Source organism: Bufo bufo, chromosome 10 (assembly GCF_905171765.1).
Source record: "Bufo bufo chromosome 10, aBufBuf1.1, whole genome shotgun sequence".
NCBI classification, from domain to species: domain Eukaryota; kingdom Metazoa; phylum Chordata; class Amphibia; order Anura; family Bufonidae; genus Bufo; species Bufo bufo.
In genome coordinates, this window is record NC_053398.1 from 142125842 (window position 1) to 142150670 (window position 24829).

The following is a 24829-nucleotide window of genomic DNA, read 5'->3' on the forward strand; positions in this document are numbered from 1 at the left end:
ATTTCAATTTTTTTATTTAAAATAAAGGGATTGTCCAGGTTCAGAGCTGAACCTGGGCACAACCCCATCTGCACTGATTCACCACGAATGAGTATTTTTAGTCCCCCTTAGAGCAGAGAATTTGAGAATATCCCACAGAATGAATACCTGAGGTAAATCCTGATGCTTTGACACTAATTATATCATTTGCTGAATACTAAGTAAATCCTGACCGGCAGGTAGGCCCTGAGGACTGGAGTTGGGGAACACTACCTTAGAGGATTTGAATATGCCATCTTCTGAATCGCTTGTTTCATAGACAGCATCAGTATACTATTGCAGTATATGGGGTTTTGACAGGCAGTCTGCTATGCCAAGCATGGGAGCCTTTACAATTCCCCAGGCTCCCATAGCAACCGGTTGAAGACGTGAAATTTTGCTGAGGGAGTCCACTGCCTCTGTCCACATGACCAGGATCGGAGTCGACTCTAATCCCAGTCACTGCAGATGACGGCTCTATTATACAGCTGTTACCTGCAGAGGATGAAGCGTTTAAGGGGGTGAACAGTAGCAGCTCTTTATCTCAATATGTAATGACTTACAATCAGACTAAAGTTTTCCATATTTGATCAGGACTGTTTCTCTTTCACTGCTGACGGGTCCTCTTTTTTGTGTGCACCGAGCAGTCCCGATAGCTTCAGTGAGAGCATGTCCACAATTTCTTTTTCTTCATATGGCTAGTGAAAGAGTGAATATCAAGTATGAGATGTGGATGACGATGGAGGAATCTCAAATATATATATATTTTTTAATCTTGTTGGTTTTACTCCTCATTTATTGAAGGGGCAAACCGACTCTAAAATTGCATCACACATTTTGATGTTATTGCACCTAAGCAAACTTCATGTGACCAGTTCATCAAAAAAATGACGGATGTACAGTTAAACATATTTGTCATATCAGCAAGTCTGAGCAATTCATACTCCCTCCAGTAAGATAAGTCCTAATGAGAGCAGGGCAAATATAAAAAAATATAAGTGAGATAAAGGATGAAAAGAGAGTATGAGAGTTTTAAAACAAAGGTAAACATCTGTTCTCCAACCTTTTTACTTGGCACATCATATTTATGAGATGACCGATACTGGTGGGGGTCAGGGATAGAAGGTTGTTGCAGAGAGGGCTGTATTGAACCAAAAGGGTTAAATGAAATCGTAATGTTTTTATATGATTGTTTTCAGAGTGGAGCGTTCCCTATGTTTCTATATAAATTTTGTACCTTACTAGTAGAATGGCTTTGTAATTTGTATGTTACTACTTCTGCATCTTTGGTAGGGTGCTGAATCTTCTTAAAGAGACCAGCCATTTGTGGAGACTTATTGGCAATGCTCAATGGGAAATGAATATGTACAGAGGTATCCCATGGAGCACTGCCAATAAGTGTCCATACTGTGGAGTACTTTCAGTAAGGCCCCATACATTACTGGTCTCTTTAAGGAGACCCGGCACCCCGACTAAGCTCCTTCCAAGTCGCACTGAACCAGCCAGAATCCTACTCCATACTGATGAGCGGTATGCATCCCCAAACAGCTGTCTGCAGATGGATATCCCACTTGGCTTTATTCCCTTGTGAAATCCCAAAGCTTATTGGAAAGTTGGATCCTCTAATAGGTGGTGAGATGGTTCTCCTTTCTGAGAGATTCCTCTTTGCTTCTTATGATACTATTTAAACATGGTTACCGCCTCTTTCGATACGCATGATGACAAAGGGGGCAAAAACTCCCGAAACGTCGCTTGTAGTGGGCCCAGATGAAGCAAATATGCCAGGATTCCACCAAACTAAAACGGTTATGTGCAGTGGTTTTTGTAGCGACCAGATCTCTGCTGGATCCCATTATAGTCAATGGGTCAGACGGGCATGTGGTAACATCCAGAGAGCTCTGGAAAGCTATTCACACTAATGTGAAACCAGCTTAGTCGAAAGTATGCACTTTTGAATTAAGTTTGTCCATGTTTACCTTTTTATTTTATTTTTTTAAGAACAGAATAGCTCCATATACCAGACTATTCAGTCCTGTAAATAAAAGTATGGAAACGTATACTTTTTTTTTTTTACATTGCCATCAATGAGAGATGGATGGAACCATAAGACATTATTATGCTTCCATCCATTAAACATACCTGTTTGTTCTCAGATGAAGCCTTCAACGCTTCATTTAAAACAAGATAATTTTTTTTTTTTTCTTCTAGAAAACCGGTACAAAGGTACGCACATCCATTAAACTTATACTACGTAAAAAAAAAAAAAAGCCTGAAAGAGGACTATAATATTGCATATTTTATGTACACCTAACTTAAACATACGTTAAAAACGAGACTTGAACAGCTCCTATTCCATATACTGCCATTACAGTATTCTCTTCCTTGGAACAGAATACTGGAATGCCTGCTACAGAGATGGGTGTAGCTCCAAAAATATTTTTGGAGCTAAGTGTTGTGAATATATGATGCCATATTGTGGTATTGAGCCCAGTATTTGTAGGTGTATTACTTGCCATGTGGCCACAATCTGCAATGATAGAACATCCTTCCACCTTAATAAAGTTACTGCTTTGTTCTTACCGTTGGGTTCTTGCGCTCACGGGAGAAGACATTCAGTAGCGCGGACAATAAGATATTGACAACTATAAACGCGAGAAAGATGACACAGGTAAAGATGAGCAAAGAGCCCAGGACCGGGTCCAGACTGATAACCTGCAAACACAAGTTGAAATGTCACAAAAACATCAAATGCTCTAGTAGGAAATATGTGTCTAGTTACTGTATATAAAAAACTTGGTACTAATTTCTTCTGGCAGTGCTGCCGAATTCACTCTCTACTTTCAGTACTAATTTCTTCTGGGCCAAAACATCAGGGCTCATGCACATGACTTTTTTTTTTTTTTTTTTGTAGGACCCATTCACTTCAATTGGGCTGAAAAAGATGCGGACAGCACACAGTGTGCTGTCTACATCCGTAAGTCAGTTTCACAGCACCTGCAAACCCACATTATTTTTAGCCCAAAATGAGTGAAATGCAACCATAATAAATTAATTGCCCCCGAAGGTGTACATCGCCTCTAATTTTATGCTGGCTAGAGGATTAATAAATCTGCCTTATTATTCTCCTCTCGGAGCGATGCATAACAATGAGTATTGATTTCTGCGGTCCATGAGAGGTGCAGTATTATCCCACAGAACTCTATCTATTGTGGATCCCTAATGGTGCTATGTGCATAAGGCCACTGTCACACTTGCATATTTGGTACATACTTTTCATCATAATTTTTTTTTAAGCCAAAACCAGTAGTGCAACCTACAAAGTATAAATGCAAGATTTACATATCTTCCATATTTTGGACCCATTCCTGTTTTTTAATTACTAAGGCTGCATTCGCGGATATGTATAATGTAAATGCTGTCTGTGTGTCCTGCACTTTTTGTGGGCCCCACTGAAAAAAATATGCCTATTGCCTGCAAAACCGACCAGAATAGGACATGTTCTATAATTTGCATCCCAGCCACACAGATGCGTACAGCACAGGGATGACATCCATGTGCTGTCCACGTTTTTTTTTTTTTGGCGGCCCCATAGAAATGAATAGGTCTGGGTGTGATCTGCAGAATTGGCAGATTGGATGTGGACTGAACATGCGGTCATGTGAATGCACACTGATGGTCCCTTTACATGGCATGACGATCTAGCAGATCTAACCATCTACTGATCGCTAGCAGAGGAGACTGCTGTATTTACATGCACCGATCTCCACCAGAGTATGGGGAGGAGCGATCGCTAATGCCATCACTCTTCCCCATACGGTCTCGTTGTTTCCAGGCAGCAGAGCATGTTTACACTGCACAATCGGCCACTGGGAAACGATGATCTTTTGTGTAGCACAAAAGATACAATTACCCGATGAACAAGCATTTTGCTTGTAAGGTAATCGGTGGTGCATTTACACCGCCAGATCATCGTTAACGAGTGTTACTAGTAACGCTGGTTAGTAACGATCTGTTCAATTGTCAGCACGTGTAAAGGGCCCTTGATATTGATGCAAAACAAAGCCACGTGATAGAGGCTATAGACATCTGCAAGAGAAAACTATTGAGAATGAGCATATTGCTGTTTTATTTTTCTTACCTCCTCATAATTAAAAATGCCAATTAAAAGGCTGATAATGGTCACTGCAGAGTCTGTAACAGTTCTGTAATTGGAAATGGACCAGCCAAAAAGTAAATTGCACTAAAAAGGAAAAAAATATTTATTATATTGCTTAAGCATGACATATGTGGTTAACGCTAGTAACACTCTTTGCTATGGGTTGACCATGCCATGCAACAGAAGCCCTATTAAATGCAACTTACTGAAGTGAAAGGACCCCTTTATCATGTAGAGAAAGTTAATACAAGCCACTTACTAATGTATTGTTATTATCCATATTGCTGCCTGGATTCATTTTTCCATCACATTATACACTGCTCGTTTCCATGGTTACGACCACCCTGCAATCCATCAGTGGCGGTCGTGCTTGCACACTATAGGAAAAAGCGTCAGCCTCTCTGGTGGCCGGGACCATGGGAGCTCACATAGGCTGGTGCTTTTTTTCCTATATTGTGGAAGCACGACCACCACTGATGGATCCAGCCAGCAAAGGAAGCAATATGGATAATAACAATACATTAGTAAGTGGATGGTATTCACTTTCTCTACATGATAATTGCAACTTACTGAAGTGAGACAACCCCTTTAAGGTTACAAACAGAAAATCCAAACAGATTTCAGCATTTCTGTACCAAAAACCACGTAACTTGCAATATTTTTGGTGCAGACTTGATGCAATTTGGCTGCAGATCTCACGCTTGCACTGAAAACTGTGAAATCTGCACAAAAGAAACGGACATGCTGCGGATTTCAACATGGAACGAAAAAGCAAAGTGTACATGAGATTTGTCTACTCTCCTACACTTTGCTGGTACTGTATGACGGTGCATTTTTCCACAAGAGGATTCACACCATGTGCAGGTAGCCTAAAGGCACTTTAGTCCCATAGATACTGAATAGAGCAGTGTGTAGAGGCGACCACCACTCCATTCAAACTCTTCCTAACTATGCAATAAAGATGATTAGGGGTCCTGGGTTCCACATTCTATTGATCAATGAGGCCTCCAGCAATGAAACATTTTTCGCCTATCCTGTGGATAGGTCATAAATGTTCTTTATGGGTCAACCCCTTTAACATTTCTTCTTAAAGTGCTGAAATTGTTTTGCTTGCTACTAGGCAGCAATCACATTTTTTTCACCATCGTCAGTAGGCAAGACCACCACGCTCCAGAGGAGCAGTAGTTGCTGTAGTGCAGAAGTGCTAGTGCATGGTACTCACAGAAATGGAGTAAGCCACCAGGAGGATGAGGATAGTGAGAAGGAAGCCACTGATTTCATTCCAAGCCTTCTGCAGTGTCATGGTTATCAGGTGCAGATTTGGGTTCAGGTTGAGGAGACGCCAGAGTTTGATGGTTAGTAGTGCAACCAAGAAGGCAATACAATAACTATAGGCGCTGTCCAGAGTGCCAGTCTCATAGAAGCTGACAAATCTGCAGGGAAGGATGAATCATTACTGACCAGGCATAGGCAGCACACAAAGTATGAAGGTGCTGCCACACACTCAGGATCCAGTTTTTGATGCCAAAATCCGACAGGGAACATAAAAGAAGTCGAAGGACAGATACTACTTTCCCTCTTTTTGAATGATCCACTCCTGATTCTGGCTTCTAAAACTCTGGAACATGTGGCAACATCCTGTATGGTTATACATCGTCTGCCTACTAAGGGACTGACTGGAGGATCCGGGGTAAGATTTGCACATATCAGAATATGTTTTTTTCCTCGGCCACCACTAATGTGCACAGATCCTTACATGCTATAAATAATCAACTCTGCATTGCCCATCAACTTAAAAGAACACTTCAGCAAAATGGATACTGATAATGTACGTCTAGCGCAAGGCTTAATGGGGAGGAACATGACAAGGATTAATAAAAAGAAACACCGCCCTCCACCTTAGGCATTGCACAGTGTATGAGATTTGCAGTGTCAGGAAAATGCATGCTGTCATAATTGTTTTTGTGTATTCAGCTGTTGGAGCCTCCAAGAGAATATGATCTTCCCACCCAAAACAGACAAAAATAGGACATGTTCTATTGTTTTGTGTGGGGCTGCAGAACGGATATGCGCCGTGTGCTGTCCCCATCTTTTGCCGTCCAAATAAAATGAATGGGTCCGCATCTGAGGGAGTTTATTATCTGCAGAGCTCACAATGTGTGGCAACGCGGAATACTTTGCATCTTCCCCTTTACCACGATACATATAAAAGGCAGCCACACAATTACATGACAGACGTAGCTCTACTGCATCAGTACAGGTGATCTAGGCATTTATATACTACGATGAGTAAAAACATGGTGTCAGGTTAGACAAGTCTTTTTGTAACCTGCACAGACATAGTCCTTCCTGTTGTAGATACCGAGACATGAACAGTATAAAGTGTAGTCTCACCGTGTATGATCCATATGGTAACGAGCTACATCCCGTTGGCTCAGAAATGCACGCTTAATGTACAGCCCTGTGATGGCAGAGCAGATGGTAATGATGCCCAAATCCAGCAGGTTCCTTGTTTGGCAAAAATAGGAGCATTTTTGTTGCTTCAAACGTATCACCTGTAAAGATCAGAAGAAGCCACTTGTATGAGGCAGGGAATCTAGTATCATTGCTAAGCAGTGGCGTTACCCCCTATAAAGGCAGGCCTGCGATTAGTATGGGAAGCTGGTGGGAGGGCATTTTTCACCACTCAATCTAGTTTTGTCATCGTATAAGGCTACTTTCACACTAGCGTTAATATTTTCCGGTATTGAGATCCGTCATAGGGTCTCAATACCGGAAAAAAGCCCTTCTGTTTTTTCCCCATTCATTGTCAATGGGGATAAAACGGAACTGAACAGAACGGAGTGCTCCAAAATGCATTCCATTCAGTTTGGTTGCGTTCTCATACCGGAGAGCAAACAGCAGCAAGCTGCGGTTTTCTTTCCGTCATGGGATGCGGAGCAAGACGGATCCGTCATGACCCACAATGCAAGTCAATGGGGACGGATCCATTTTCTCTGACACAATAGAAAACGGATCCATCTCCCATTGACTTTCAATGGAGCTCATGACGGATCCGTCTTGGTAATGTTACAGATAATATACCGGATCTGTTCATAACGGATGCAGAAGGTTGTATTATCATTAACGGAAGCGTTTTTGCTGAACTCTGCCGGATCCAGCAAAACGCTAGTGTGAAAGTAGCCTAACAGTAAAGGGGTAGTGTAGAAAGTATTTTAATACAGAAGTGTTAGACCTAAAGGGGTTGTCTCACCTCAGACATTGGTGGTGTCTCGCTAGGGCATGCCACTAATGTCAGATAGATGCTGGACCCACATCTTTAGAATGGAGCTCCCAAAGTGAACAAGAGCACACCACGCATGCGAGGGTGGCCACGTGTGCACCGTGCTCTCACCTTCACTTTGAGTTCAGGTCCTAGAGGTGGGACCCACACCTATTTGACATTGGTGGCATTTCCTAGTAATATGCCACCAATGTTTGAAGTGAGAAAACCCCTTTAAATTTGGCGCAAATTAGGACAATGCAGACTACAGCTAAACTGACTACAAACCCCCTCATGATCTCCCCCATAGTGTTTGCCTGCAGTCAACACGAGTTCAGTAGTAGCTGTATAACTCCGAATGCAGCAAGTTCCCCGTAGTGGTGGCTGCGGGCATCCAGAATGTTACCATTTATTTATATGGCTGTTGTGCAAGCACATAATGTAGTATAAACATTTATTACAGAATTCTGAATTTTTGCTAGGGGATCTTACAATTTCTGAGTACGCCCCTGGGGGTACGGTTTCATTGCATGTCACAGAAACATCAGTGTGGCTTCATTCTTACCTGAACTATAATGATGTACACAAAGATCACCATGGACAGCATCTCACTAACAAACTTTACGTTTGTGATTCCTTCGGTTGACTGATACAGACGCATAATTTGCAATTCACTCGACGGGAATAAACCTCCTGTGATGTTGAGCAAGAAGTGAACATGTAAAAAATGGAAAACAACTTTTTATTACATAAGAAGTTCAATATATATTTCTTCTGAAATACTTTGTGCTGCTGTCTTTCAGTCTATGAGTGACCTTCCCACTTGTCAATATATACACTGAACCAGCAAAGTATTGAATATACCGATCATATGCTGTTCAAGGTCTCAGCTCTCAAAGGCTTTATTTATCATTTTTAACCTTTTCCCAACTGCCAAACGTAAATTTATGTTGGCGGCCAGGCATTTAAAAAAGGCGCCCGCTGGCACATTCAGCGGGTGCCATTACTGCCGGGTGTCCACTGTTTTAAACAGCGGACACCCGCTACTAATGTCTGCGACTAGCAGTAATGCTGGTCGTGGACTTTTAAACCCTTCAGTTGCCCTGAAACCGAGAAGCTTGCGCTTCTGGGTGTGCTCCGGCTCCCTCCAGCAGGGATCGGGGAGCCGGAGCGTGTATGCAGCAGCCCCCGTCCTTCTGTGTGACAGGAGGCTGCTGCTTATTTGTTTCTATGGAGCCCCTGCTCGTGGGCCCATAGGAACATATTAAAATTCTCATTGACGCTAATGCATTGGAGTCTATGAGACAAGCAATCTGATGATTGCTTGTTATTGTTCCCTATAAAAATTATAAAAGTGTAAAAAAGTTTTTTTTTTTAAATAAAAAAACAAATCTAAAAATTCAAATCATCCCCTTTCCCAAAATGTAAATAAAAATATGTAAGCAATAAAAAAAATACATCATGGCTAGAGATGAGCGAATTTCATATTTTGAAATTTGTTCACACTTCATTTGGTAAAAGGTGAATTGCGTTATGGATTCAGTTACCACGGACCATAACGCAATTCTATGACGGAATGCCTTTAGAGGCATTCCATTATTCATTCCGTCATAATAGAAGTAAGACTCCCCTGAATAACGGAAACGGGACGGATCCGTTTTGCAGCCTATATACTTCTATTATGACGGAATGAATAACGGGCTCTAAGGGCATTCCGTCATAGAATTGCGTTATGGTCCGTGGTAACGGAATCTTTAATGCAATTCACCTTTTACCAACAAACGAAGTGTGAACGAATTTCATAAGCGTAAATTCACTCATCTCTAATCATGGCCATCGGCGCGTGCAAAAACTCCCATACAAATATAAAAATATATTTTCATACGGCAAAAAAAAGTAAAAATGGCTGATTTGCTGTTTTTTGGTCGTTTTACTTCCCACAACAAAGTAAAAAGTGATCAAAAAGTCATACACCAAAATGGTATAATTGAAAAGTACATTACGCCCGGCAAAAAATGAGCCCTCACACAGCTCTGTACAGGGGTCAGAATATGGAGATGAAATCCAGTATTAAAATGCAAGAAAAACTATACATATGTGGCATCGCCATAATTGTAATGACCCGGAAAATAAAAGTAACAGTTCAGTTTTACCGCATAGGAAATAGTGTAAAAAAACAAAAACATAAAACTGTGTCGGAATGGTGTTTTTTTTTTAGAATTCCACCCCATTTGGAATTTTTTCCCTTTCGCACCACATTTTATGCAACTGTATATAGGGCCATTAGAAAGTGCATCTAGTCCTGCAAAAACAAGCCATCATACAGCTATGTGAGTGAAAAAATAAAAACGTTATGGCTTTGGGAGGGCTGGGAGTAGGGCTGCAGTAAACGATTATTTTAGTAATCGAGTATTCTATCGATTATTTTTTACGATTAATCGAGTAATCTAATAAGAAAAAAATAATAGACTGTTTTCCTTTATAAAAACTCAGACCCCCTGCCATTAGTCCCCAACACCCTTTGTTCCCCACTGTGCGATCAGCCCAAGTGCATCAGCTCCACTCCCCCAGTGCCATCAGCTCTCCCCACCCAGTGCCATCAGCTCTCCCCACCCAGTGCCATCAGCTCTCCCTCACCCCAGTGCCATCAGCTCTCCCTCACCCCAGTGCCATCAGCTCTGCCCCCATTGTGCCATCAGCTCTGCCCCCATTGTGCCATCAGCTCTGCCCCCATTGTGCCATCAGCTCTGCCCCCATTGTGCCATCAGCTCTGCCCCCATTGTGCCATCAGCTCTGCCCCCATTGTGCCATCAGCTCTGCCCCCTTGTGCCATCAGCTCTGCCCCCTTGTGCCTTCAGCTCTGCCCCCTTGTGCCTTCAGCTCTGCCCCCTTGTGCCATCAGCTCTGCCCCCATTGTGCCATCAGCTCTGCCCCTTGTGCCATCAGCTCTGCCCCTTGTGCCATCAGCTCTGCCCCCTTGTGCCATCAGCTCTGCCCCCTTGTGCCATCAGCTCTGCCCCCATTGTGCCATCAGCTCTGCCCCCATTGTGCCATCAGCTCTGCCCCCTTGTGCCATCAGCTCTGCCCCATTAGCTCTGCCCCCATTGTGCCATTAGCTCTGCCCCCTTGTGCCATCAGCTCTGCCCCCTTGTGCCATCAGCTCTGCCCCCATTGTGCCATCAGCTCTGCCCCCATTGTGCCATCAGCTCTGCCCCCTTGTGCCATCAGCTCTGCCCCCTTGTGCCATCAGCACTGCCCCTTGTGCCATCAGCTCTGCTCCCATTGTGCCATGCTCCTCCTGACACCCGGATTGCACAGCGTCACTGGTTTCTATGACGCTGTGCACTCAAGGCGCCTGGCCTTAGTTGCACCCCCACCCCCTCGGTTTCACCAACTTACCTTTCCAGCAGGGGCGCTGCCGACACTCCATCGTTCTGCGCTGCTCTGCTCCTGACATCACACAGTGCGTCAGGTCACGGCGTGCGGACGTCAGGAGGTCAGAGCAGCGCGGGACCATGGACGTACTGTGGAGTGTCTGGAGGCCGCCTGCTGGAAAGGTAAGTATTCCAAGCGCCGTGGGAGACCACGGAGCGGGAGTAATAGCAAGCGCTTCACTCCCGCTCCGTGGTCACATGACCCAAACGAATCTTCGATGCAAAATATTTGCATCGAGGATTTTTTTGTGTCAAATTACTTGATTTAATCGAGTAATCGTTTCAGCCCTAACTGGGAGTAAAAAAATTTGAATATTTCCTGGTTATTAAAGGGTTAAGAAAATAAAAATAAACAAAAAGAAATGTAACAATCCATGACACTGTCAGTCATACGTCCTCTCGTATAGCACTGGCAGCTCACAGAGACTCGTGAATATAATGCCATTAAAGAGCAGTATTGTCTGGATCCATCCAGCGTGTCCATATGTTATCAAACTCCTGGGGACACTTTCTGTTGGTTACAAGATTTAGTATAATGGAACATATTTATTTAGTTAGGCAAGACCGTGGATTTCCAAGACGTTATTAATACTTTGCAAGCGCAAACGAGGATGAAGCAAAAGAAAAGCCCCCCCCCCCCTTTTATTTCTTCTATAATGCCTGGATATCTGGATCCTGGGGAATTGGAAGGGAGTATTTAAAATAGTAGGACCTCTGACCAAAAATGAATGTCCAAGGGACAGGACCACACCGAGTGTACAGTCCCTGACAAAAGTCTTGTCGCTTCTCTATTTTGTAGAAACTCCTGCTATTAGGGTTAACCTGACCCTAACCTGACTTTTAATTAATCAATTGGTGTTAGAAATAGCTCATATGAAAAGCTAAAGCCCTCCCAAATGATGTTTAATGCACTGAAATAAATTAGTTTCACCGAATTTTTTTTTTATCATTTAATCAAGACAGAAAGGTCAAATTTTGGCAAGACAAAAGTTTTGTCGCCTATACAGAAATTGAACAACTTTACTGCAAATCCAAAAATATGTCAGCAAATTAAGTAGTGGTGCTGTGAGATCCAAATTGAATATCTTGTATGACTTCCATGAGCTTGAAGGACAGCATCCATGCGGTTTGGCAAGGATTCATACAATTTATTGATGAAGTCTTCAGGAATTGCATGCCTCCCAGAGTTCATCAATATTCTTTGGTTTCGTCTTCCATGCTTCCTCTTTCATCCTACACCACATATGCTCAATGATGTTCATGTCTGGAGACTGGGCTGGCCAATCCTGGAGCATCTTGATCTTCTTCGCCTTAAGGAACTTTGATGTGGAGATGGAAGTATGCGATGGAGCACCATCCTGCTGCAGAATTTGGCCTTTTTTATGGTTGGGAATATAAGAGGTAGCTAAGATTTCTTGGTATTTTAGACTATTGATGTTGCCTTCCGCCCTGCAGATCCCTCGCACACCCCCATACTGGATGCAACCCCAGACCATGATTTTGCCTCCACCAAACTTCACTGTTTTCTGGGTAAATCTCGGCTCCATGCGGGTCCCAGCAGGTCTCCTGCAATATTTGCGGCGACTGTGGTGTAATTCAACAGAAGATACATCTGAAAAATCCACCTTCTGCCACTTTTCCAGCGTCCATCCTTTTAGCAGGCTGTGGCCCTTGGCAAATGCCACACGGTTTTTCAATTGTCTTTTGTTTAGTGCTGGCTTATGGGCACTGATTCAACCATGAAGGCCATTTCGAGACAGAATCTGACAAACTGTTCTGGTTGACACAGGGACTTCAGGTGACCAGGTCTCGTGGAGCTCTGCTGCAGTGGAAAATGGGCTGGCCTTGGATTTTCGAGCCAACAAACGGTCCTCTCGAGCAGTTGACCTGGCCTTGTCCAAAACGTCTCCAGTCTCTTCAAATCTTTTTTTTATCCTCTGAACTTGACGCTGAGACACATTGAAGGTGTCTGCCACATCAGCAGTGGATCTGGTCTTCAGCCTCTTGATAATCAACACTTTAGTCTCCGAGTGAATCTTAGGCCTGTTTGCAGAGGTCTAGTTGCAGTTGATGTGAAGGTCTAGTGTACTGGGGTTCTTTTTATACACACCTGAGACCTAATTGATCCATTATTAGTCACAGGTGAAGCTCATATGACAAGGCGACAACACTTATGTCTTGGCAAAAATTGACTCAATGGGCTTTACCAAGCTGTGAATATTAGAATACTTTTTGTCAGTTTAGTTTTGCACTGAAACATTATTACAAAAGCTGTTGGTATTAAAATGACCTATTTCTTGTAACAAAATCTTGATTAGAAATATATTTTAGCGGCACTTCAGGTCAATTTGTACACAAGCGACAAGACTTTTGTCAGGGACTGTATGTACGTCCCGATGTCCACTTGGCAGCAGAAGGTCTCGGCTACCTTAAAGGGAATGTGTCACCAAACATTTTTTCTCCCACTTAAAACCAGATAGCGACATATTTTTTTCTGATCACAGATTTTTTAAATTCTATTTCCTGAACATTATTATGGGGGCGGGCATTCTGCCTGAGCTGTTCTAAACAGCCTTTAGAAAACAATAAGAAAATTGCTTTACGGCAGCCCCATGGTCCATAGACACAGTGGACAGGAGGGGACCTTACTGACTTCTACGGGACAGTTTTCCGGGCATGCTCTGTGACCTGTGCGGAGGTCATTGTACAAGGAAAGAATAGATAAGCTCTGACAATCACCTATTGTAAATGGTGGATCCTGCATTATCTGTCATTCTAATCCTGCCTTTAATGATATGACCTCTGTGTATAGATGAGCAGGTAACTGCAGTAAATTGATCTGTATAAACCAAGAAATGGCACCTATTATTAGGCTAAGTGGTCAGTGTGAAAACGGCAGGATTTTATTAGATATTTGTTGAAAATATAGATATTGACATGGAAAATTAAAAATAACCACCAAAAATTCTTTAGAAATATGCTAACCATAAAACCATTAAACAATAGGCCATTTTCTGATGTGACATTTCCTTTAAAATGAAATCCCTGCTCTGATGAGGGGCACAAGACGCATGGAGGACACAGTGGGGGAGATATATCAAGACTGGCGGATCCATGCTGTATCATCTCCATGCACTGGCGTGAGATGCGCCTGATTTGTTAAGAGGCAGAAGCCTCTTAATAAATCAGGCGCATCTCTGCCCTGCTGTGCGCCAGAAAAAGAAGTCTACACCAGCTACAGGCTGGCGTATACTTCAGCCACACCCCCTTCCGCTAAGTCACACTTCTTTCTCGGCACTTCGGGAATGTGCCGAAAAGCTCAAAAAGTCGCACATTATGGTGCACAGATGCTGTGCGCCTTAATGTGCGACTTTTTTACGCCACTATTGTGCGGTATAGGGCTTGATAGATGTCCCCCAGTGTCTTATTCAGTAATTTTCAGGGATACTTGAGGATTAGGTATGAACTTTATCATATGAGTGGGCGGTCTAACCAACAAAATAAGACTGATGCCATTGCCAGTAGTAGGCACACGTACACACACGCACACGCATCCTACCGATCATAGTGGTTTCCAAGATAAAGTTCACAAGACAGAAGAGATTTACATTGGCATTATACACATTGAACTCCACAAAAATCCCTTTGGTGTAGCTGTCCAGCCAATTGCTTGTTTCCATGTCTGTAATCACACTGCAGAAAAGAAGAGGGGAAGCAAAGCGCCCAGTTAAACCCTATTCAGTTCCATACATCCCACAGAAAGTGTTCCATGTCATACCTGGCTGCAGAGCTTCTGTTTAAGCCCAGCTCTACCACATAACCCCCTCCGAGGTAGTAGCCCATCTGCGTCCAGACTGGATGAGCTCCCAGTTCATCCTCCGTGTGGTACACCCACATGTCTGCTGAATCATTGCTGCCGTCCAATGTGCTCCACTTAGGCCCATAGCTGCTCATATCCTCCAAGTTGTATAGCTTCTGGTTCCCTGCACTGTTAAACGGTCTCCGCTGCTGTCGGATACGGGGGCTCCCCAGGAGGAAGCAATTTCCATCAGTAATGAAACCTAATTAAAAACAAGAGTCATAGAAAAGAAATACCTTATGTTTAGAAATGGAGCATTTGTCAGCAGGATCAACCCTGTTAAACCCGGCATACTGCCTGATAGGGTTAATCCTACTAATTAAAGTGATACCTGTCCTGTGAAAATTAGTTGTGGCTAGTGTTGAGCGAACTTGTGTTTTAAGTTCGGCGTCTAAAGTTCGGGTTATCGAAGAATCGCGTTATGGATTCTAAATTCCGTTATGGTCCATGGTAGCGGAATCCATAACAGGATACTTCGATAACCCGACGCCGAACTTAAAACACAAGTTCGCTCAACACTAGTTGTGGCATTCCTGATAATAAAAAAAAAAAAACCTTTTATTCTTCATACAAACGAGGGCTACAGTGTACCGAGGCACAGGGCCAGCATAGGAAAGCTCAGGAGCTGAGGTGCACCGAGGCATGGGGCCAGCACAAAGTGGAGGAGCACTAAGGGACTAGGCTCATTTGCATAAGGAATACTAATCTTTTTGTTGGGAATGCAGCAACTAATTTTCACAGGAAAGGTATCACTTTAATCAACAAGATCAACCCTACCATGAAGTAAGTCTGGTTTAATGCAGATTATACTGCTGACAAGTGTTCTTTAAAGGGTTTATCTCACAAAAAAGAATAACCTTTTGTGGATAGGTGATAAATATTGGATTGGGATGAGGGGTCCAACCACAGGGACCCTGAGCGATCCCAAGAACAGAGGCTCCTACTGTCTCTCTAAACGAGTTTAAAGAGGCTTTGTCACCCGGATCAAACCTCCCTACCAGGCATGTAGCCTGGTAGGGCTGATGACACTGACAAAAGCCATACCTTTCTTTCTCATCTCGGCAGTCCAGTGTTGAAGAAAAATAAACTGTTAAAAATATGCAAATGAGGTATTCGAGTCTGCTTCAGTGATGCCCCCGTTCCTTCCTAATGCTGGCCTTTTCCACTTAATCGCGCCTCCATGTCCTTTGACAGCGCTAGACCCGCCGGTCTATTGCTGAGATCCAGCGCCTGCGCACTCGCTTCCTTAACGGCGCATGCTCACAGGATCTTTTCTTTTCTTCCCGGCTCGTGAATATGTCTAGTGTGCACGCGCCGCCACTTCTGGGTTCAGTGACGTGACGGTGGGTGCGCATTAGACATATTCACGAGCCGGGAAGGAAGGAAAAGATCCTGTTCGCATGCGCCATTAAGGAAGCAAGTGCGCAGGCGCTGGATCTCAGCGATAGACAGGGGGGTCTAACGCTGTCAATCAAAAGGCATGGGGGCATGATGAAGTGGAAAAGGCCAGCATTAGGAAGGAACGGGGGTATCACTGAAGCAGTGCTCGGACGGCATAAGCCCACCTCAGAGTGCTGGAATATCTCATTTGCGTATTTTTAAAAGTTTAATTTTTCTCCAACACCGGACCACCGACATGAGAAAGAAAGGTATGGCTTTTGTCAGCCCTACCATGCTACAAAGCCTCTATAATGTGCATGTTCGTCTTCCGCTCCATTCATTTCTATGACACTGACAGTACTCTCTACATCAGTCCCATAGAAGTGAATGGAGCAGTGGAACAACATGCTCACCCTGCTACATTCAGAAAGAGGGCTCTCGGACCCTCTGTTCTCTAGGTCGCTCGGAGTGCCAGCAACTGGACACCCACAATCCAATATTGACGATCTATCCCGTGGGTATGTGATAATTGCTTTTAGTGGGATAACCTTGTATAATAAACAGTAGCTTCAGAAGATTTGTGCCTGACTCTGTGAAAGCTGTTTGATAACCAACATGGCTTCCAATACACCTCCAATCTGATTGAAGAGACTACCACTTACCATCGTATTGGCTATACAGGTTTGATAGCAATGTGCCTTTTGACCATAAGTAAAAGTCTGGTATGGACTCAATGTTATTAAAGTCTGAGAAGCTGTTTTGAATGGCTGTGTACAGGTTATACTCATCTGGACTTTTGTCTGCATACACCATGATCATAGTGGTGACCAGAAAAAGAATGTGCACTAGCAAAGGAAATAAAGAAACGGACATTAGATTGCAGACATAAAAGAATAATTATGAAAATAATTTTACTAATATCTCTTCACGAACATTGGTTGCAGGGTGAAGTGTGGTGTAATGCTTTGCTTTTTTTTTTTTTTTAACCCAGAAATGGGAATACATTTCAGTCCCATCAGAGGGCAGATTGGTCATTAGAGAGAAGAAGGGCCCTGCAGGTCAAGGTATCTTGTTATATACACTTTGAAGAATTTAAAGGGACATTTCTGTCAGAAATAGGTATTTTTAAAGCTCAATATGCATAGAAAAATTTAAAATTAACTACAAAATATTGTCTTTCTGTAGCAGTCAGTAGAGAGATATAAAACTCCTATGTAGATAGGTAATTCACCGTCAGTTTACTGCTGCTGTGAAGGAAAGATGTTATCTGCAGGTATAATGGTATATTGTAAGATATGGATAACAATACGACAGATCTGTGGTTCTGATAGGCCTAGATAAAAATGCCCACAGAGGAGCATTCATCATTATTACAACGTAGTACTACACAACCCATTCGACCAGCCTACTGTTCGCTTTGGACGGTGCTCCCAAACATAAAATTGCTGGAGAAGGGAGGAGGAATATGTGACTAAACACACTGTATGTGTGTAGAAAATGTGATTCAAACACAGTGCCCTCTGTGCTGGGAGTCAGGCGCATTGTGTGGAGGAGGCGTCAGATGCCCCTCCATCTGCAGCCATTTTTATGGACAGGAGTTAAAGTGGACACCATTTAAAGCGGACCTTTCACCACTCCTGACAGGCCTATTTTAATAGCTACATGCATTCCCCGCGTACTAACAATTCTGGATCATCTATTCTTATGGCTCTATGTTGTGCCATTCCTTTTTTATTTGCACTAGAAGTTATGAATGAATTGCTATTAGCCTTCAGTAAGGGTACAGAGGGGAGGTAACCAGTTGGGGGGGTGTACCTGCACAGTCTGAGAATGGCAGCACTGATTGGATAGAGTGAGTCTGTGCAGGTACACGCCCCCAACTGGTTACCGCCCCCTGTACCCTTACTGCAGACTGCTAGCAATTCATTCATAACTTCTAGTAGAAATAATAAAGGAACGGCACAACATAGAGCCATAAGACTAGATGTGCCAGAATTGTTATTACATGGGGAATGCATGAAGCTATTAAAACAGGCCTGTCAGGAGCGGGGAGAGGTCCTCTTTAAATTGGTGTAGTAGTCTTCATTTAATGAACACATGCAATTTAAATGTATGCTGTAATGCCGATAGAATACTTTTCCATATGTGCTTGGTTGCTAAGGGTATTAGGAATACATTGACCAGCAACCACAGTGTTGTCAATGGATTTGTCAGGCGGTGTGTCCCTAGCAACGTCAGTCTCAAGTCACTCTGGTCTTTATCTCAAGGCAGTACAGCTACTTAAAGAGAAAGATGCAGCACAGAGGATTGGCAGCACTTTTCCCTCTCAGACATCACAGATTGCTGTAATCAGAGAAATATGAATAATTTACTAACGAAGAATACAAATGTGATCGCACTCTATATCCAGCATTCTGCCCTGCCTCCATGCTGGATGAGACATTGGTGTACATTTTGGCCAAAGCGTAATAAGCCACTCACCGCGTCAAGGTTGCCTCCATTTGAGTGGTCCCTAACCCTAGTTCCTAGCTGTCATGGCCCATGAACAGGTGGGAACTAGGGTTAGGGACCACTCAAATGGAGGCAACCTTGACGCGGTGAGTGGCTTATTACGCTTTGGCCAAAATGTACACCAATGTCTCATCCAGCATGGAGGCAGGGCAGAATGCTGGATATAGAGTGCGATCACATTTGTATTCTTCGTTTGTATATGTATTTCGCCATAGTGATCTGCACCTATATGCAGGTTGTGCTGACTCAATTCCCCCAAATGAATAATTTACTGTACCAACAATCTCATGGGTAAGTTTGTAAAGTTTCGACTCCATTGCCCTCTGTTTCTTCAAGCTGGTAATGCTCTTGTTATTTGGCGCCTGATACACTGGATTGGACGGGTCCCTGAAGCCTGAGAGCTCCCAGTCTGCACGGTTTACTGCAACAGAACGGATGCAATAAAAAGGCTGTCCATTGAGAAGGTGTCACCCAAATAGAGGCAATAAAGAACCTGTACCAACCCAGCAAGTCAATAATCCCATACAGCTGCTGCTCCTCGGATGAATCTTCAATATTGCTTCTCTTCAGGATGCGATACATAAAGATAGTCTGTGCAAAAACCTGTGATAGAGAAATCAGTGAGAGCGTCAGAGGACAGACATGCCTGGGAGAGGATATTAAGGCAAATAAATGGTGACATTTGACTAGTGAAAAAAAAGCAAAAACACAAAGTTCTGGGGGTTCCTCTAGCTAAAGAAATAATTATATTTATTTTCAGGGTGATATTCTACATGAATGTTTCCCAACATGCGGTTTACTGTGAATTTTTCTAATACCTTGCAGTTTCCATATAATGCACTTTATTCCACCACAGAAGTACTGTAGTACAAACATGCACTTTCTTTGTAGCGGCATTATTTTTTATATTTTTTCACTTGCGGCACATATTTTCCTTTTTACAAACACATGGCCACAAAAAACACATGCACTAAAATCACATGGTGGCAGCGTTTGTGCGCCAGTCTCAATATCCTCTTGTGCCACTGGAGGATGCTCCAACCTAGTTTATGAGAGATTGCACGCCTCATCCTCTAATAGTCTGTGCTACGAGCTGGCGTAGATTTATGCAACAAAACCGGTGCAATGACGTTTAAAAAGTTTGACTTTTTTTATGCCAAGTAGTATGAGGGAGGGCGTATGATAAATTTCCCCTACTACTTTCAAAAAAATCGCCATAAAAGGCACCCAAAACACAATTAAAAGGCTATGTACACCTTTGGGGCAATTTAAAAAAAATTATTATTGCATTGTACTCATTGTGCTAAAAATCATGTTTTTAATTGGTCTTTATTAAAAGTATTGAGCCCTTTTTCTGTACAGAGCCGAGATGCTCTAGAACAGGGATCAGCAACCTTCGGCACTCCAGCTGTTGTGAAACTATAATTCCCAGCATGCTTCATTCATTTCTATGAGAGTTCTTAGAAGAGCAGAACAAGTATGCATGCTGGGAGTTGTAGTTTCACAACAGCTGGAGTGCCGGAGGTTGCCTACCTCTGGTCTAGAAGCAGCCTGTGGATTCTCTCTCTCTTTTCTGTTATCTGGGGAGCTGATGGACTCCTTCTCTCTGACATTATAAATACTGATTATAGCTCAGTTCTTATCTTACTGATAAGAATGTGGCTTAAATAGGTGTTTATGACCTCTTTGTAGTTTAGAGATAATATTTATTAGATGGGGCACAAAGTGAAAGTACTCGTCACACAGTTAGAAAAACAGCTAACCCTTTGTGACAGAACGGCTCAATATTTTTAATAAAAGCCAATTGAAAATATGATTTCTAGCCAAAAATTATTAAAACAAAAATTGCCTCTAAAGGCGTATATAGTCTTTAAAACACATATAACATGAAAAAAACGCACGTTCCCGTGCCTGCAGATAGTGGGTGCGCTAAGATCAGACTGGGCTGAAAAATGTCTGATCCCTCTGTGATCATCCGGATACTGATTGGATGGAGGGGGAGAGTGAGATGGACCACTGTTCAGTTAGTTGGTTTTATTGGTTGGAACATTCATTTCTCATGTTGACTTATCTCTCGCTGTCCTGCACCTGATGAGGACTCTATATACATGGAGAGAAGAATCCGGTGGTCGGGGTAGTGAGAGGGTTTCCAGCATGTGCTCAGGGGAAGCTCCTAGAGATCCATGATCTATACATCATCTGCACATGTTTAGCAGATCTCCTAGGATTGACAGGACTCTGTATATTATACTATAACGCCGGGTTTTATAACACTTTCATTGTAGGTTTTATTGATGCATTCCTTGGGTGCAGTGAAATTTTTCTTTAATGAATGACTCTTGAAATGTCCTTTAATGCTGCGCCTGATACCGGTCACATGCAAAAAAGTGTAACCAAGTTTATGTGACGGACGCTTTAGAAGGGCGTATGGTGCATTATTTAGCACCAGAAGTGAACAGTGTTATACAATGAGGGATTCTGATGTGGAGCCAACATGCAGCTTTTCTGTGCAGAATCTGCATGAAAAAGGAGCATGCAACATTTTTTCTTGTATTGAGATCCGTGTAGATTTTTTTTCTAACGTATGTGAACAGGGTTACTAAATATTTATCTATTCACAGGTGTTAGAAGTGGAATATTGGCGACTTTATTGAGGATTGTGGCAAGGAATCTGTGCCAAAATCCTAATCAAATTCAGAAAGTGTGACCATTTTGGTGGTGCATTTTGACTGTTGTGGTAATCAGAAATGCTGTTGCACTGAATATTCCCAAAATTCAATACAAAAAGAGCAGTTTTCAGAGTGTTTAGGTGCGGCTTCATACCTTAATAGGTGGTATCAAGAAGATACTCTGTAAGAGTGAGAGCAGAATGGAAATGAGCCAGCTGGTGGCCTTGTCTTTTGTCATGTCCAGGCTAATCAGCACCATGTAATAGGCAGAAAAAGAGCTGATTGCAAACAGAAAAAACCAACACAAGAAGGTAAAAAATTTTGGCATCTGACATCTTTTCTGATTTGTGGTAACAGGGAAACTGGTGGTCAAGCTGAAAAAATATAAAATATATATATATATATTAAACCTTCGCTTATTACTGTAACATTGAGCTCACAGGTCATGGTTCGTAATGGGTACCTGCTTGGGAGAGGTGCCCCAGATACATTAAAGGTTTGCAAAAGTTCCTTTAAGTTAAAGAGAATATTTGAGGCTTGTATGTAATCAATAGGTTTAGGAACATAATTCAGATCCACCAAAGAGACTTGATACTGGAGGTTCTCCAAGACGTTGTAGAAGTAATGTAAGAAGTGACACTGATGTGGGGTGATCACTGCAACAGGAGACAGGAATTAATCATTTCAATTAGGAGAGTTGTTCGCTTACGAGGTTGTAGGATATACGCACCAGTCACATGTTTGCTACTCTGGGAATTTTCTCCTGGAACACAAATATAAGATTCTACCAGATGGGACATGGTCTCTATATAAGCAATCACTGAATCAGATTTTGGAGACGGTAGATCGTCGGCACTCTCACCCAGAACATGGATTATATACTTCTGTAGGTAGTCAACAATACCTTTTAAATCCTATAAAAAAGGAACAGAGAGTTAAGATAAAGCAGACAGAAATCTGGGTGACAACCCTATTGGACACTGTAATGGTTGCCACGCTTATCCAGAAATCAACTTAAATAGTATTTAGGGTATATGTCCACATGGGATATAATTTGCGGCCCAAAAATCTGGTGAGGATTTTAATGCAGATCCATGGCAAAAATCACATAATTTACATTTGGATTTGTAGCAAATTTTACTGCAGATTTCACACAAAGTATTGCATAAATTGACACACTGGGTATTTAAAACCCTTAAAACCACAGATTTTTTTTCCACAGTGTATTGCATAAATTGACATGCTGGGGATTTAAAATCCTTTGATCTGCAGATTGTTTTTGTAGCGTCTGGACGAGATTTCTTTAAATTGCATTTACTCTGCGTATTTGGAGCACACATGTCTGTGGCAGTAAATCCACAAGGTTTCGGTCCCATAAGGATATACCCGAAGGTATGGATGCCCATGCACAGTGCAGTCTAGCTCTGAAATCTGCTCGTAGATCACAGCTGATTGCAAGTCCATAAGTAGCAAGTACATGTCCGGTGGCCGGATCACACCATGTACAGCACCTTACTCAAGTATATAATAGTAGCAATTGAATACTTTTACCTTAAGCAGCTGCTGCGCCACAGCCTCTTTGGTTGGTGGTTTTGGAGGGCGGAAGACACGCAGTTTATTTAGAGTTGGCGTCACCTGTTTCACTTGTACTTGGATAAGCTGGAACATCTGTACAATCAAAAGGTTCACAGGCAGCAGGATGGCAGAGGACTGGAAGCTGATCTTAATCTGAGTGAATGTTATAAAAAACTTCCCTACAAACAAATAGATCACATACAGGATTACAGTATAGACAAGCATATGAGAATACAGAGGAGCATACACTGTAAATTCTAACTAGAATTACCATGACATGGCTTAGGTATGGCTCTGTTCACATTGTTGCTCAGAGCCTCTGTCTTGGTTTCTGTCACTTTTTACGGGAACTGTAAGGGCTCTTTCACACGAGCGGATGCCGTGCGGGTAATCTGCTGCGTAAAATAGACCCAAGCCCCGTTCCAGACAGCAGAGACACGGAGCATTAGCATGATTGATAATGCTCCGTGCCTCTCTGTCATCTTTTTACTACAAAATCACAGTGAGATAAAGTTGCCACTGTAATTTTGTAGTAAAAAGGTCACTGAGTGGCAAAGAGCATTATCAATCATGTTAATGCTCCGGGTCTCTGCTGTCCGGTGCGGGGTTTGGCAGTCTTTCACGCAGTGGATTCCACGCACGGCACCCGCTTATGTGAAAGAGCCCTAAAGCAGCATTCAGTACCATTCTTGCCATCTAATCAACCTTTATGGCACCATGACGAAGTCCATTATAAGTCATTGGGCTTGATCAGTCAGTGTCCATTAGTCCCTTCTTTCTATACGTTTTTAGTTTACTTTGTGTTTCACTTCCATACCATTTTTATAATCTCCGCTTGTTGTCAGTACATCGACACAGTGATTCCTAAAATTTAAATGTATTTTTTTGGGCTGTACAGAAAAGGGTCACTGTAATGTGGGTGTAAATTTACAGAGAATGGGGCATCTGGTCAGGAGAACAGAATTACCACTCGGTTTAAAATATTAAAAAGAATTACAATTAAAGTGGTTGGCTAGTTTCCAATACTGATGACCCATCTTCAGGATAGGTCATCAATAAAAGATTGGCAGGGGTCCAACTCCTGCTGATCAGCTGTTTGAAGAGAATGCAGTGCTACCTTCTCTTTAATGTTTACCTGCTCGCCCTCGACATAGCAGTGGAAAGCAGTGTAATTACAGCTCCTCAAGCCTCATTCACTTCAATGGGAAGGAGCAGACGGAGTGTAACTCAGGTCAGGTCACCAATATCAGACCAGTTGGGGTCCGACTCCCAGCACCCCCGCCGATCTGATACTGATGATCTTATCTGAGGATAGGTTATTAATACTGAAAATAGGCCAAGCCCTTTAGGTCTAAAGTCTGTTCTTGTGTACCTGTCTGTGAGTCCTCATCTGAATGGTCATTCCAGAACATGATATTAATGACCAGGCCACAGAACAAGAGACACATGCAGCAACAGATCCTCTGCACTCGGGTGAATGGGCTCCAGGGGCAACGAGTCCACACAGAAAACCACAGGTGATCTTTCAAGATCTTCTCAACTGTGCCTGAGAAAAGTAGATACCTGCAAACATAAAATGGGGAGAAAAGCTAGAATGCAGTAAGAGCAATGCAGATGAGAAAGTATTATAAAATAAACAGAGGCACATGTACCATAGCATTAAAGGTAAAGTGAATAAAATGGATTATCTTGTGACAATAGTTCATGTCAAGGGTTGCAAGTGAACAGTCAGTTCTTGAAATTGATGAGTTGGAAGCAGGAAGAATTTGCAAGAATAAGGATATAAGCAACCCTGACAAGGGTCAGACTGTGATCGCTAGATGACTGGGTCAAAGCATCTCCAAAACAGCAGGTCTTGTGATCAGTGGGGTGTTCCCGGTATGCAATGGTTAAGGGTGGTCCAAGGAAGGCCGACTGGTTAACGGGCAACATTGGCGCCTAAAGGGAGCTGATCCTACAGCAGAG

The 24829-nt window shown here is 42.7% G+C and overlaps 1 protein-coding gene across 1 annotated transcript in view; it reads right to left on the bottom strand.

The window, feature by feature from the left end:
- Positions 1 to 435: 435 nt before the first annotated feature.
- The window catches only part of PKD1L3 (polycystin 1 like 3, transient receptor potential channel interacting), a 41282-nt gene continuing 16888 nt past the window's right edge, over positions 436 to 24829 (bottom strand). The window contains exons 9-24 of the mRNA XM_040409411.1: positions 24237 to 24427; positions 22841 to 23043; positions 22020 to 22203; positions 21753 to 21945; positions 21444 to 21663; positions 19124 to 19223; positions 18898 to 19041; positions 16772 to 16954; positions 14649 to 14931; positions 14430 to 14563; positions 8002 to 8129; positions 6569 to 6729; positions 5397 to 5607; positions 4157 to 4258; positions 2599 to 2730; positions 436 to 716 (exon numbers count right to left, since the gene is read on the bottom strand). Of these exons, the coding sequence (XP_040265345.1) occupies positions 609 to 716; positions 2599 to 2730; positions 4157 to 4258; positions 5397 to 5607; positions 6569 to 6729; positions 8002 to 8129; positions 14430 to 14563; positions 14649 to 14931; positions 16772 to 16954; positions 18898 to 19041; positions 19124 to 19223; positions 21444 to 21663; positions 21753 to 21945; positions 22020 to 22203; positions 22841 to 23043; positions 24237 to 24427 (2677 nt within the window). The 3' untranslated portion in view covers positions 436 to 608. The remainder of the gene's footprint in view (positions 717 to 2598; positions 2731 to 4156; positions 4259 to 5396; positions 5608 to 6568; positions 6730 to 8001; positions 8130 to 14429; positions 14564 to 14648; positions 14932 to 16771; positions 16955 to 18897; positions 19042 to 19123; positions 19224 to 21443; positions 21664 to 21752; positions 21946 to 22019; positions 22204 to 22840; positions 23044 to 24236; positions 24428 to 24829) is intronic.